General features: G+C 46.9%; 1 protein-coding gene across 2 annotated transcripts in view; it reads right to left on the bottom strand.

Moving 5' to 3' along the window:
- Window positions 1-355: 355 nt before the first annotated feature.
- Window positions 356-15,397, bottom strand: part of FBXO40 (F-box protein 40) — a 35,775-nt gene continuing 20,733 nt past the window's right edge. For both annotated transcript variants that reach the window (XM_025193030.1, XM_025193031.1), the window contains one exon: window positions 356-4,211. In XM_025193030.1, the coding sequence (XP_025048815.1) occupies window positions 4,014-4,211 (198 nt within the window). In that variant the 3' untranslated portion in view covers window positions 356-4,013. The remainder of the gene's footprint in view (window positions 4,212-15,397) is intronic.

Genomic DNA, 15,397 nt, shown 5'->3' with positions numbered 1-15,397 from the left:
AGCCCTGCCTGGAAGGGAAGGGGAAAGGGGAAGGGTAGGGCCTGAGGCTGTCAGCCACAGCTCCACTTAGCTCAGCTTCACTCTTCGCTCCTGGAGCCTGAGGTAAGTGGGGCTTGAAGGGGACTGGGGGCCCCTCTGGCAGGGCTGGGGGGTTGTGGGTCATGGCTGGGGGGCACTGGCAGGGCTGAGGGGGCCAGGAACTCACCCTACCCCCACCTGAGCAGGCAGAGCTACCTGGGGCCCCCTCCAGCAGGGCTGGGGGGCAGGGGCTGTGGGTAGGGGTAAGAGGCATGAGTAGGGTGGGGGGCTGTTGTGGGGGCGAGTGAAGGGCACCAGCAGAGCTGGGGGGTGGGGGCTTCAGGGAGCTTTTAATTTTAATAATGGATTTTGGGGTTTTTATCAGAGAATCTGCAATATTTTTTTGTCAGAGAATTTGTGATTTTTTTTATCAGAGAAAACCAGGATCCCTGCTGATCACCCCCCGCAAAGTTACTTCCTCCCACTTCATGTCATATCAAACAACCTCTTCCTTCGCCCACTTAATGCTTCACCTCTCTCCTGGACCCAGAATGTAACAAGGCAGCTGGGCACATGAGGCAACAGCAAGTTCTAGCTGCCGCTGTGCGACAAGTATGATTGTGCAGCTATGGTGGCAGTTGCTATTTTTCGGCTCTCTACTACCAATAGGACGTAGGGTGGCTGCCCTGGCCATCCCACCTTAATTACTTACTGCCTGGACCTTGACCTGTTTCTCCCTATCCCATCTCTATCTCTCTCTTTCTTTCTCTCTCTCTCTCACCCAAGCACTTTCCTTTGCTCCCCTCTACTCTTCTTCCCTGGTCTACCCATCCTTACACTATCCTGACTTCCATCCATTGTCTCCCCCAAATACCATTTTTCTCTTTCATGCGTGCCAGCTCACATTCTGCCAATGAGCAGACACTTCATAGTTGGTCAGTCAAGACCCAGAACAGAATGTGAAAATGAGATTCATACTCTTCAGAAGCAACATAGGTCGCAAGGGTTTGCCCAGGTCATGAAGTTCCAAGTATGAGACATGGATCCGTGCTTCCTTAGTGTCAGAGAGTGTTTGGATCCAGTGTTATAACCAGTGGTTCTCTGTAGCAGAAAGGTTATTTTACAAAAATAACAGAAACACTGATGCTTGTAACCAAACCTATCAGTGTCCATCTTTAAATTGTACTTCTGATTAGGGCTGTCTCGGGGGGGGTGCAAATTGGGCTACCGCCCTGGGCCCTGTGCTTTGGGGGCCCCTGCAGAGCCAGGTGCAGTGGCTGCGGCCCCTCCTGCAGTGCCTGCCTAGTGCTGGTGACGCCACAATGTCACCGCCAGTTTTGTGTTCTGCGACTCACCACCACCCTTCCACCCTCACCCGCCACCACCGCTGGCTTCTTTGCATCTGGGCTCTGCACAGGTTGATTTGCCCTGGGCCCTGGGCCCTGCACCCTGCTAGGGTCATCTCTGCTTATGATGAATTCATTTAAGATAAACTGGGCAGGTACTAACTCAGCAAAGCTCTTATGGACTCACCTAAAGGGAAGAAGCCAGAAGAGGAGGCTAACTCAGCATTTGTCTTCTGAATAAACTTTGCTATAAATGAATAGTGAATTGTTGTCTAGTGCTGGCCAACAGTTAACATGGACAATATCCTCCAGCCTTAAATCAGATAGAAGTATCAAGACCACTGTCACCTGGCTTCTTATGAGCCACAATACCCATTATATTGTACATAACCTGCCACCCCATACTATCTAGAGCCTTTTCTAATTCAGAGACAGACTGACTAGTTCACTGTATTAATTATGTATTTCTTCAGATTAACACAGACTGTTGGATTCTGTTGTCTAATGGCTGTAAGGACACTTTTACATGTGGTCTGAGGGTCGGGGGGTGGGGTGCTTTATTAGAGTAGCTCCAATGCGCTGGAATTCCAATGCATCGCAGCACCCTTGGCGCTTATGTATAGGCACCCTAAATGACTGTTCTTGATGTTACAGTGCCTGCAGCTGCAAGGTTTTCCAGAATGTGTCTGTATCCAGTCTATATCTGTTATTTTCTTTGGGACTCAGAAGTGTCCAGAGGGACAGTGCTTTTTCCTGGACTTCCTGATGTTCTGTCTCCTGCCAGGGCCATCCCAGTACACATTTGTCAAGACATTTCTCTCTGATCCCTTTTTGAATTACTACATTTGCAGAAGTTGCATCGTCTTTCTAGTTGGACTCCAGCACCTTATCTTTACAGGTAAGCATTACAAAAGAAGAAGCAAGATGGTAGGAGGTCAGGGACTCAAAATGAGTTCCCAAGTCCACCTCTCAAAGGGCATTTATACACATGTTCCAGGAGGGGGGGCGAGGGGGGAACTTTATTTAGAGTGGCTTTGTGGAATTTGACATATGCTGATTGAAATTAATATTGTAACTGGTCCATTCATTGTTAGTTGCATCTTGCTCCCCTGCAGGCACTTTCCCCTGGCGAACAGTTTGTTTTTTTAAATTACCTATTTATAAAAAAACAAACCAATTAAAACCCCCAAACCCTAAATCCTATTTCATATATGATCCATTCCAAACTATGTACAAGAATCCACATCAAAGGTTGAAGAAAGAAGTAAGCACAGACTAGCAAGCAGTTTCATATATAAATCAAGGCCCCAAGTCAGGAAACAACTTGAGCAAGCGTTTAAATTTAAACTACAACTTATCAATCCCTCCCCCACAAATATCTGTGAGATTTGTTAAAGTTACTTTCATTTTTTCATGGTTTGGAGTTTTTTTAAAGGTTTTTGCATTTTTTTTATTGGAAACTTTTATAGTAAACTTTATCAGAACTATCACTGAGTTGGTTGTTGAAATGTTCCATTTACAGAAAATCTCTCTTTGTAAACTTTTTACTGAAACTGGGTGCATGAGAAATTCTGATACTGTTTGTGAAAATTTTAATATGTTTTAAATCAAACATCTGTAAAACTTTTAAAAATCTCCAAAAAGTCAATATTTTTTTTACCCCCAATTTTTGATTTTGGAAAATAAAGTCAATTATGAAGAAAAATTTTGGTTAGGAAAGTTTAAACTCTCTCTCCTACAGCCCCCTACTGAATTAGGGTTACCATATTTCCAGGATCAAAAAAAGAAGACACGGGGGGGGCAGGGTATATGATTGGGGGGCAGTGATATGCCTGTGCCCTGCCTCTGCCCCTCACTCCCAAACCACAGCCTCCCACCTGCCCTCCCCCCCAGCCTTGCTGGGGCCCCTCACTCCCAACCTGCAGCCCCCTGCCCCACAGCCCTGCCAGTGCCCCTCATGAAATGCTGCCCTGCAGCAGGAGGCTTTCCTGAATTGGAATCTCCATCCTTTTTCTTTAGATGCTATTTTGCTGCTGTTTTATGCATTGCTTGAATCTTAGATTATATATCTCATGAAGCTATGACACAGCCACCATTCCAGGGCTTGGTTTCCTGTTCCTGTGCATCCCAACACCTTTACTATTGCCATGTCTGTCAATATTGAAGCAAAATGTTCTCAGAAAGGGCACAATTCAGGAACTTCCCTGTGTCATGTGTTTAGTTGTGGATGATTCTGCATGCTGACCATGATGTGCATCTGATTTATCCAAGCTAGGTGCTCTAACTGTTCTTCCCTTCTTCAAGGACACTGTTGGGCCAGTAGCGTTTCCCTGACTTCCAGACTGCCAAAATGGCTCCATGTAAAGCATGCACGTTAATCATTGCTTTTTCTGAGTGGCCATGCTGAGAGGCCAAGAAACAAAAAATAAATAGAAAGCGGGTGACATTAGCAACCAGCGTGCCAGAAGTCTACAGCTGAGTGAAGTGCTGAGGGTTAAAATAACGCAAGAAAAAAGATGCAGCATATTCCAGGCAAAATAACAGAAGGATGATTTTATAATTCCAAAGGGACTTTTCTCCTGAAGTGCCACGTAACAATCTGCACCCAATCCTCCAGTGAGTGACCTGGGTGGAGTTGTGTTTATCTGCTCAGAATCTACGCTTGAAGGCAGAAACCAAAGTCTCTTGATCCTGCCCTTGAGATTCACACATGCTGGGTAGCCAGATCGGGTCCTTCTTGTGTTCCACTTCATAGAATGGACAAGCCTTCAGATGTTCAGACATGCAGGGAACTTCATTGAATTGCCACTTGTTAACAGGCGAGAACAGGCTGCTAAATTGCCAAATCTAGTATGGGGGGGAAAAAAGAGAAGGCTTAAACATATTAAACATAGGTAGCATTACATAAAATTTAGGGTTTTACAAATCAATGTTCAGATACTATAATGGGTCTTCCTCATGCTCATTTAATTGGACTGACTAATGAAGTCATGTTAATTAAGAACTGATGCAACAGAATGGAAAATCTGTATGTACTTTATATACACAGAGAAATGTGCAATAAAACAGTAAATGTAAAATGCTAATATATAAATATCTATGCCTGATTACAATTACATTAAAATGGTATTATATTTGAGAGTATTTACCAGTAACTTAAAGGTAAAAATGTTACAGTGCTGTTGCAATTTCCCCCAAAATAAGCATTTGAAACCTAGGAAATTTACAGTGAAAGTCATGTGTAAAGGAAATTCAAGCATGTAAGGGTACAAACACATAGTTAAAGTACCCAAACAACCATAAATTTGCTCTCTAGGGATATTGTGCATTAAAGACAGGATAATGTTTAAGAAATGTTAATGTTTATGGTTTCCCGTTAGATTAAACTGACTTGTAAAGGCATTAGAATTTTTTCCTCAATATTTATTTCCTGTATAGAGGAAAGATGATAATTGTTTGAATTAAGTCTGATATCCTAGTGACTCCACTTAAGAATTATTTGAGTTTGTCTATGGTCTCTAATATGGCAGCAATTACATTCAATACTTAGTAGTTTTGTTTAACTATGAACTATTTTTTCAACGATAGCTGTGCAAAAGATTCAATGTTTTGAAAAATAGGTTGAATACTTTTCTAAAATACATGCTCTAGTTCAAACAATAATTAATTCAGGGAAATGTGGCCTTTATTAAGCAGGAGTTTGGATTATATTAGAGGCATGAAAGACATGGGCTACAAAACCCTTTCATCAGGCTTGTGAGACTGGTAGCAGAGCTTGCAATTCGGGGGTTGGGCGAGCAGTGTATGGCCTGATGATGAATACCCAGCAAGCCCAATGGACATGCATGTTGTGGGGGGGGAGTTGAGGCAGAGGAAGATGTTAATCCCTGTGGCACTGCTTGGTCTGCATCATTCTATTTGTAATATTTTTAAAGGAAGGAAGGACTGATATAAGTGCTAAATTTATTAAGGTTTTAATTAAGCTTTAACTCATAAGCAAAAGATTTGCCTTGAATTTTCTGAGAATTTACTTCTTTTACTTCAAGTGTAAATGCTGTTACCTTGGGGAGTGTAGTAGGGCACTAAGGTGCCTGCTACTGAGAGAGCCAGGAAGACTCCTCAGGTGCCCGTAGCTGAGGTAACTAGAGGGAGCTAATGATCTGCACCTGCCTTGCCAGCTGACAAGGGGCAGGGCCTGGCTCCTATATAAACCACAGGCAGGGGGCCAGGCGGCAGTTCTCTACCAGCAGCTACGGAAGGAGGAGCTCTCTGCCAGAAAAGAGAAGCTGAGCTGGGATGCTAGAGCAGCGTTGGTCACTGCGGTGGGATAGAGAACCCTGGTAGGCCTGAGTGTAGTTTGGCTGGAGGCTTAAGTTGTGTTGTAGCCCAGGGGCTTGTGTTTATGTTACTATTTGTTACACCGGTGGTTTGGGTGAGGCTATTAGGGGATGGAGGAGACCTCATAGGGGATTCACAGTAGAGTGGGGACCCCAGCACCAGTGAGGGTGCAGCATTTGGGGTGTACAGACCCCAGCCCCAGAGAAGGGCAGTTGAGAAGCCCCAGGGTGGGCGTGGTGAGCCCTGAAAAGGGGGCGGCATAACTGAGAAGGCCTGTGCAGGCATGGTGAGGCCTGGAGAGAAGGGCGGCGTTATTGAGAAGGCCCAGAGAGAGAGAGAGAGAGAGAGAGAGAGAATGAGAGACAGGGCTGTGGAGAGCCCGAGCGCTAGAGAGGGTGTGAAGATAGAGAGAGGGACAGAGGCAGGGCCATTACATCTGCGAGGCTTGGGGCGTGGTATTGGGGTGGTAGGAGCCACGCATAGCCCATAAGGCTTGAGTGCATGGGACACCCCTGACAGGAGAACCATGGCCAAGAAGACAGAAGGTAGCCTCCCTATAAAATATTTAAAAAATCAAAGACGTGGCGGATGAGAATCGGCGGGTGCAAGACCGCTTGGCACGGTGAAGGAGGCGGCAGGGGAGAGCACGGTGACCCTGATGTCCCTCCTGTTACAGGGAGGACACTCTGTATTATCATACAAAACAAAGAATTTGACTTTATGTACAAAATTAAGTATAGCTATAACCATGGAGTCCCAAACAGTGCCTCCATATCAGTAGGTGCTTGCAACTGTACTAATTTACATTAACAATTAGAAGAGTTGTCATGCCTCCTGTTTCGGGGCATAAAATTTCCCTGTAAACTGCACAAATGGCAATAGCACTTGGGGCTATAGTGGGTCAAAATTCAACATGAGTCAACAATTTGAAGCTAAAAAATAAAAGCAACACCTAGATATGATCCACAAGCTCAGCCTAGAGATTTAAAATAGGTCAAAAACATAGTTTCAAAAACATTTTGGCCTGCTGTGGGCATTGAGAGTTCTTGGCAACATAAGAATTTCTCTATTTTTATGTAGTCAAGAAACAACTCAAAGCTAAGAGCTGGCAATTTTTTAGGAGTGTCTTTAGTCTAAAAAGGTTGAGAACCACTGACCTAGGGGATCAGGCTGTGCTTAATATTGGGAGGCAAGGTGTCAGAGAGAGATTATGGGTAGGGACTTACTTAAATCACAATTTTGCAATTTTCATGGAAACCACAAAAAACAGCAATCTCTGCAGTCACTGTGAAAAATGGCATTGGCTGCAATTTCCCAGGAAATCAACCAATAAAACCCCTAACTTAATAAAATGCTAGCTGCTCCTCATTGCTGCTGTGGCCCAGCCTCATAGCCTGCTTGGGAGGGGAAGGCACAAGCTGATGAAGCAGCAAGAAGGGCAGCAGCCAAGATGGCAGCTGCACCCTTGTGCCTGTCTGCCAATCAGCATCAGGGCCATAAAAAGGGTAGCCAGCAGTCAAGATGGTGGCCACCCCCCTGTCCCCCCTCCCCCTTAGGCCTCTCCACCTGTCAACACCAAGAGGTGAAGCCTCTGCCAATCAGTGCTGAAGGTTGGGGCCACCTTGATATGATTGCAAAATTGGATCTGAGCGCTGTGACCAAGCGGTGAAAATTGCTTTCTCTCGCACCGAGTTAGATAGGTCCTTAATTATGGGTGTGTTCTGGTAAAGTAAAGAAACAGGACCCCGGACTGTATGAAGTTCTGGTTTGTCTTGGTATGTGAGGGGGGACAAGATTTCATACCAGGTGGTTCATTAATTCTAGTAGAGGATATAAAATACCTCAGTAATTCTTCTGCTTATCCTCTTCATGTAGAACAGACTGATGTCTACCAGTGAGAGAGATCAGAAACCATGTTTCCTCTGTGAGTGCTGTGTTCACCAAAAATCACACTACATTTATTGGGCGTCAATACAGATATTTGAAAGACCAAGGAGAGCTTCTTCATTGAGAGCTCTCTGTTAATTGAAAAAGTGGGATGACTTTAACCCTCACCACTCTCATGTTGTGCTGTAAAACCTACCCCTATACCACAACATATCCTAATGAAGTAGAGCACAATTAACAGATTTCACTCTCAAAAAACCAAAACCTAGAAAAAGTCAGAGAACTTACATTAAGGTTATGTTTACAGGATGACTGAAAATGAGCTGCCCTTCTTGGCAGTTTTCACTACATGTTTATAAGTCTTGCGACTCTAAGGACTATGGTAAAAAGCACTTCTGAAATTATAACCGAATGAAATATGTCAAAGTTACTAAACTAGTGATTTATTTTGCTATGGGAAGAAAATAGGATGCTAGACTGTGCTGCAATTGGTCAGTTCTACTGCAACAATTCTTGTGTTCCAGAACCTTTTAATTCAAAAGGTGAGCAAGTTTTGAATCAAAAAACTTGTTTCTCAATAATTTGTGCCTTGGTGATTAGGCAACCAACATCAAACTGTGCAAAGTCCAGTGGCACAATACCTCCACACAGATCTATACACACTGATAGTTTCATTGAAAAAATTCACTCTAACTGCAGAATGAAAACAGTTTCAACCATGAATGACTGGTGCCTCCCACAACTTGGGTGGGGGGCGGGGTGGCAGTGAGCAGGGACAGCCCACAGCCATGGGGAGGGAGGGGGGGAAGGTGGCGAGTGGTGAGCAGCAAGTGGGGACTGCCCACAAAAGCCAGCAGCAGCATCGGCAGCAAGGTGGGAGCGGGTGTGAGTGGTGACCACCTGCAGAAGCTAGCAGCAGCATCGTCAGTGGCCAATCTCAGGGGGGGCACATTTTCTACCCCCCCCGTGCCCACCCTACACATTGCCTGTAGTTTCAACTGTTCATAAAAGGTGTAAATGAGCCTGTAACTTTGAATTTGCATCCCTTTATCTTAGCTGACACACAACTCTCAGCCACCATTCCTATTTGCTGAATACACTGGTAATGTAAGATTAGTGAAAAGAACTGATGCTTTGCAAATGGCTAGTTCCAGACAGTCAACTATGGCAAACCTTTCAAAAGTATGTAAGTTGTTTAGGAACCTAAAACCTATAAAGGATGGAAGACTGGATCCACCTCAAAGGAGGAGTATTCTGCCCTGTAGGGAGCGAACCAGGAAAGCCAATGCTGTGACTGAGCTCCAACTGGCTACACATATCAAGGACAATAAAAAGTCCTTTTTTAGGTATGTGGTGAGCCAGAGGAAAAGCAACGGTAACATTGGACCCCTGCTAAACTAAATGGGACAATTGACAAGCGATGCCCAAGAGAAACCCATTAAGCAGGTTGGCTATTTTGCGTCAGTTTTTTACCAGTCCCAAGGGACAGCCCTGCTCAATACGGTACAGGACGGCCAGGGTGAGGGAGAACTATTACCTTACATCAGTGTAGGCAATGTGAAGGAACACCTTGAGAGGCTGGACACCTTCAAGTCAGCTGGCCCAGACAGTTTACACCCCAGGGTACTTAAGGAGCTGGCAAGTATCATAGCTCAGCCCCTGGCATGGATCTTCGAGAACTCGTGGAGCTCAGGCAAAGTGCCCAAAGATTGGAAGAAGGCCAATGTGGTGCCTCTCTTCAAGAAAGGGAGAAAAGTAGATCCGGGGAACTACAGGCTCATCAGCCTGACCTCTATTCCAGGGAAGATCGTGGAAAAAAATTATCAAAGAGACCATTCTTGACAAACTGGCTGATGGAAACATCCCGAGGGATAGCCAGCATGGGTTTGTTCTGGGTAGGTCTTGCCTGACCAGTCTCATCTCCTATGACCAGGTGGCATATCACCTGGACAAGGGAGAAGAGATTGATGTCATATATCATCATTTTAAAAAAGCCTTTGATCTGGTATCCCATGATTATCTCATAGAAAAACTGGCCAACTGTGGCCTCAGCTATATCACAGTTCAATGGCTGGAGAATTGGCTCTGAGGTCAGACCCAGAGAGTGGTAGTTGACGGAAGTCAATCATTTTAGGGCGCTGTGACCAGTGGGGTCCCCCAAGGTTCCGTTCATTAATGATGTGAACATTGGTATCAGAAGTGGACTGACCAAGTTCACTGATGACACCAAACTTTGGGGTAAAGCATCCACACTCAAGGACAGGATGGTGATTCAGGCCAACCATTACAGGCTCAGAAAATGGGCAGACAAAGACCTGATGGTGTGAAACAGCGAAAAATGCAAGGTACTCCACCGCAACATGCTTATAGGCTCGGCAGTGCTATGCTTGCCAAAAGGGACTTAGGGGTCATGATTGACCACAAGATAAATATGAGCCACCAATGCGATGTCGCAGCTGGTAAAGCAAGGAAAACTCTGGCTTGCATCCATAGGTGCTTCTCAAGCAAATCCCAGGATGTCATCCTCCCGCTGTACTTGGCCTTGGTGAGGCCGCAGCTGGAGTACTGCATCCAATTCTGGGCTCCACAATTTAAAAAGGATGTGGAGAAACTTAAGAGAGTCCAGAAGAGAGCCACATACATGATCAGAGGGCAGGAGAGCAGGCTGTATGATGAGAGGCTGAGAGCTATGGGACTCTTCAGCCTGGAAAAGTGCAGGTTCAGCGGGGACCTGGTAGCTGCCTATAAGTATATAAGGGGTGTACATCAGGATCTGGGGGAATGCCTCTTCACCAGAGCGCCCCAAAAGATGACAAGGTCCAACAGTCACAAAGTCCTCCGAGACCATTTCAGGCTCAATGTAAGGAAGAACTTCTTTACTGTCCGAGCCCCCAAGGCCTGGAACAGACTGCTGCCAGAGGTGGTGCAAGCACCTACTCTGGACTCCTTTAAGAGACGTTTGGATGTATATCTTGCTGGGATCCTTTGATCCCAGCTGACTTCCTGCCCTTGAGGCAGGGGGCTGGACTTGATGATCTCCTGAGGTCCCTTCCAGTCCTAATGCCTATGAAATCTATGACTTTGGCCAGCTCCTTCAGCACTCTTGGATGAAGTTCATCCGGTCCTGCTGACTTATATATGTCTCTTTTTTTTAATTGATCACGCACCAGTTCTACAGCAATAGTAGGGAAGGTGATCATTCCGATATAGTAGGAAAGTTGTCATTCACACATATAGATGTGGCTTCTGATATAGGAGCAGTGCCTGGGGCAGTACAACCTGCTTGGGGATGCCACTCAAGAGGGGTACCCTGGAAATAAAGAAGTGGTTAGCTGTGTTAGTCTAAAGTGAGGCAGAAGGTAGTGTAGGGTGGCACCTTTGGGCACATCCTGATGAGTGTGCATGTATGGTTTGTGGTGCCTCAAATGAGTGCTGCAAACCATATGTAGTGTGCGTGCACTTGTTTGCTGCGCTGCTAAGCATGGCGGGTTTTTTGACACTGGGAGATCCTGCTGTCAAAAAAAAACCAACGCTAAAAAAGCAATATGGTACACGCAGCAGCAGCATGCACTACCAGAAACAGTCTGGCCAGCCAGAGTCGCACTCTGGTTGCTGGCCAGACTCCAAGCAGCAGGCTTGGCCCCACTCATGCCCGGGGTGACGCCCAGGATCCCAAGTAAGGCTGCTGGGGCCAGCACAGCCTGCCAACTGACTGGATCCAGCTCGAGGCTGCCCCTGCGGTGCTCCACATAGGGTTAAACCTCACCCACTCCCACCAGGCAAACCCATGTCACACCCCTGCCAGAGCCTGCTGGCCCAAACCCCAGCCAGCGCACAGCTTCTGGAGGGGCTGTTCCCAGTGCAGCTGGAGCCAGCTGGATACTGCTCTGTTCCCCTCACCTCCAGCAGGAGCCACCCAAGTGAAGCTTCCTGCCTGCCCGAACCAGCACAGCAGGGGCAAGAGCAGGAGGAAGCACTGCTGGAGGTGAGGGGAGCAGAGCAGCACCCAGGTAGTTGCAGCCACACCAGGAATAGCCCCACTAGAAGCTGTGAGGGCTGGCCAGGGCCCAGGCTGGTGGGGCTGTTCTGTTCCCCTTGCCTCCAGCTGCAGGCTAGGGCCAAGGCCAGGGCCAGGGCCAGGGCTAGTGTGTGGGTGAAAGCACAGCATGGGCTGCCCCTAGCAGGGCTTGTCCCCTTGCAGAATGCCTACTGGCACTCCCCACCTCCCTCCTCTCACCCCCTGGTGGCTCCCAGGCAGCCCCCCCACTCACATGCACGTTGGCCTCCATACACCCCTCTGCCACCCCCACAAGGCAGAGCATGCTGGGAGTGGATCACACCTGTCTTACTCCCAGACACTGCTCCCTACCCCCGACAAAGTGCCATAGGGAGTTTTGGTGAATTATTGAGAGGCAAGGGAGTAGGGAAGAAGTGCTGACCCAGCCTGCAACAACTCATCAAAATTCCCTATGTGGCCTTCGGGCCCAAATAACTGCCCACCCCTGGTCTGTGCCCATTAGCTACCTAGGCCCAAATCTCCCAATGGCATTTGGGTTTGTATCTGAATTCACAAGTATGGCACCAATGACCTATTCAAAACTGCTGCTTAGCTGCCACCTGCTCCTGTAGGCACTTGCATTTCCACCTTCATTTGCATTTCCACCACAAAGGTACTTAAGTACTGATGTTGCTCCAGCTAACAAGCCACTCAGCCCCAGAGTTCAGCCCCCAACCCTAGAGGACCTGAAGTGAGACTATCAAAATAGGAATTTCCTTGTTTTTCTTGACAGCAGGGCCAGTCTCATAAGCATGATCAGAGCATGCCCAGAAGAGGTAGATCTCAATTGCCTGATGCTTAGTTTATGTAACTGGGTGTGGGAGACCTGGACTCAAATTCTTGATTTGAAGCTGGGACTTGAACTCATAATTCCCACATCTCAGGTCACCGGGCTGCAGGGTCTGTCTCTTTGTCTCAGTGCCTGTGTAGCTATACACAATGCAACCACCATCATAGGGGGGAGATGGAGTGATTTCTTCCCAGAATCATTAGTGTTTTGGCAGTTAAAGAACTGGATTTCTGAAGGTGAAGAAACCAGACTTAAGCACCCACTGCCAAGAAATAATTCATGGTTCAAGACCTGGAGCACAGACAGTTATCTATCTTTAGTCTAGTTACCTGTTTTGTTGTCTTATCATCTCTCTCATGTCTAATACTGTCTGAGATTCACAAACTGAGCAAACTCACATTTAAGTCCCATACCTGACACAGACTGACTGGAGTGCACTAACCAAAAAGTATGGCAGCTACAGGTATTGCCATTCAAAAACCAGTTGGAGGAGGAGGAGGATGTGTTTCTTCCCTCCCTGAGTACTGACAATGTAACAGATAAACACAGCTCGCAAGGAACAATTATCAACAGAATATTCATCAACTCATATTTTACTTTCATAGATTTCATAGACATTAGGGCTGGAAGGGACCTCGGAAGATCATCGAGTCCAGCCCCCTGCCCAAAGGGCAGAAAGTCAGCTGGGGTCATAGGATCCCAGCAAGATAAGCATCCAGTTTGCTCTTGAAGGTGTTCAATGTAGGCGCTTGAACCACCTCCGGTGGCAGGCTGTTCCAGACCTTGGGGGCTTGGACAGTAAAGAAATTCTTCCTTATGTCCAGCCTGAAACAGTCTTGTAGTAGTTTATGACCATTCGACCTAGTTGTCATCCCTTGGGGCGCTCTGGTGAACAAATGTTCCCCCAGATACTGGTGGTCACCCCTGATAAACTTATAGGTGGCCATCAGATCACCCCTGAGCCTGCGCTTTTCCAGGCTAAAGAGCCTCAGGGCTCTCAGCCTGTCATCGTAGGGTCTGCTTCCCTGACCTCTGATCATGCGCGTGGCTCTTCTCTGGACTCTCTCAAGCTTCTCCACATCCTTTTTGAATTGTGGAGCCCAAAACTGGACGCAGTACTCCAGCTGCGGCCTCACTAAGGCCGAGTACAAGGGGAGAATGACGTCCCGGGATTTGCTTGAGAGATGCTTATTTAACCTCCTCTTGAAGACCCCCAGGGTAGGGGAGAGCACCACCTCCCTTGGGAGCCCGTTCCGTCCGCCCACTTGCTGAGCCTGTCCAGGTCAGCCTGGATAACCTGCCTGTCTTCTGGTGTGGATGCTTTGCCCCAAAGTTTGGTGTCATCGGCGAACTTGGCCAGTCTGCTTCTGACTCCAGTGTCCACATCATTAATGAAGATGTTGAACAGTATGGGTCCAAGGACAGAGCCTTGGGGGACCCCACTGGTCACAGGACACCATGATGAGTGACTTCCATCTACTTGTTTGCTTTTAACATTTTTTAAAAAACAAAATCCTTCCTTCACTATTGCCAACATATGCATCATTACACCTTCACAGCTACAGCTCCTCCTGTGATACACTTGCCTTCGCACAATGTCACTATGGCCAGGACATGCAATATCTTGCGGCACAAGAGTCTTTTCTGCTATGAAAATCCTAAGTGTGAGACTTGGCTGATTCTCATCACAATCATAACATCATACACTCTAGCTAGCAGAGGCTGTGGAGTGCCCCTGCACCTCACTATAGGTAGGAATAAAACATATTATACATGTTTTATATTCTAAGACCTTGGCATTGTATTTTAACTTTCTATGAATACCATATTTACTCAAATCCAAAATGAGATTCCCCCCCCCATTTGCCATGGTGGGGAACCTCTCATGTTGGATTTGAGTACAAAGCTCCAACTCTGGCCCCAACCAAGCTGCCTGCTCCCCCTATAGAATCACAGAAAATGAAGGTTGGAAGGGCCTCAGAAGGTTATCTAGTCCAATCCCCTGCTCAAAGCAGGACCATCCCCAACTAGATCATCCCAGCCAAAGCTCTGTCTAGCCAGGTCTTGAAAACCAACAAGGATGAAGATTCCCATCTCTCTGGGTAACCTGCTTCAGTGTTTTACTACCCTTCTAATGAGAAAATTCTTCCTAATAGCTAACCTAAACTTCCCTTGCTACAATTTGAGACTGTTGCTCCTTGTTCTGTCATCTGCCACCACTGAGAACAGTCTAGCTCCATCTTCTTTTGAACCCACTCTTCAGGTAGTTGAAGGCTGCTATTAAGTCCCCCCTCAGTCTTCTCTTCTCCAGACTAAATAAGCCCAGTTCCCTCAGCCTCTCCTCACAAGTCATGTCCCTCAGCCCCTCACCATTTTTGTTGCCCGCTGCTGGACTCTCCCCAATTTGTCCACATCCTTTCTGTAGTGGGGGGCCCAGAACTGAACACAGTACTCCAGTACACACTGTTGGCTCATATTCAATTGATTGTCCATTGTAACCCCCAAGCCTTTTTCTGCAGAGTTCTCCCAGCCAGTCGGCCCCCAGCCTGTACTGGCACATGGCATTGTTCTGTCCTAAGTCCTACACAAGCCCCCTTGCACAGCCCAGTGACAGTGTTTAGAGGAGGCATGTCAGGGGCAGGGCACACTATGGAAATTTAGGGATAGCTCCAGAATCCTCCATGTTCTATTCCAAAAGATCTTGGTAAGGAATTGCAATGCAGAGTAGCTCCCAGGTTCCCTGGAGTATTCTGGGAATGCTCTGGTCCCTACTGAAGCCAAAAGGCTGAGAGCTGATTTAATGGTCACCCTCTTTCAGTAGCATAACTAAAGTAGGATGAGCAGGGTGTCCTGGTGCTGCTGCCAACAGTGGGTTCATCATTGTTGCTACCCTGTGTGCCACCAGTGTCCAGAGCACAAAAATTCTCCCCCCTCCCCCTTTCACTCCCTCCCCCACCCCAT

The sequence above is a fragment of the Alligator sinensis genome, unplaced genomic scaffold (assembly GCF_000455745.1).
Source record: "Alligator sinensis unplaced genomic scaffold, ASM45574v1 scaffold538_1, whole genome shotgun sequence".
In the NCBI taxonomy this organism is placed as follows: Eukaryota; Metazoa; Chordata; order Crocodylia; family Alligatoridae; genus Alligator; species Alligator sinensis.
The sequence above is the reverse complement of the archived record's forward strand: the minus strand, read 5'-3'. Positions and strand labels throughout refer to the sequence as shown.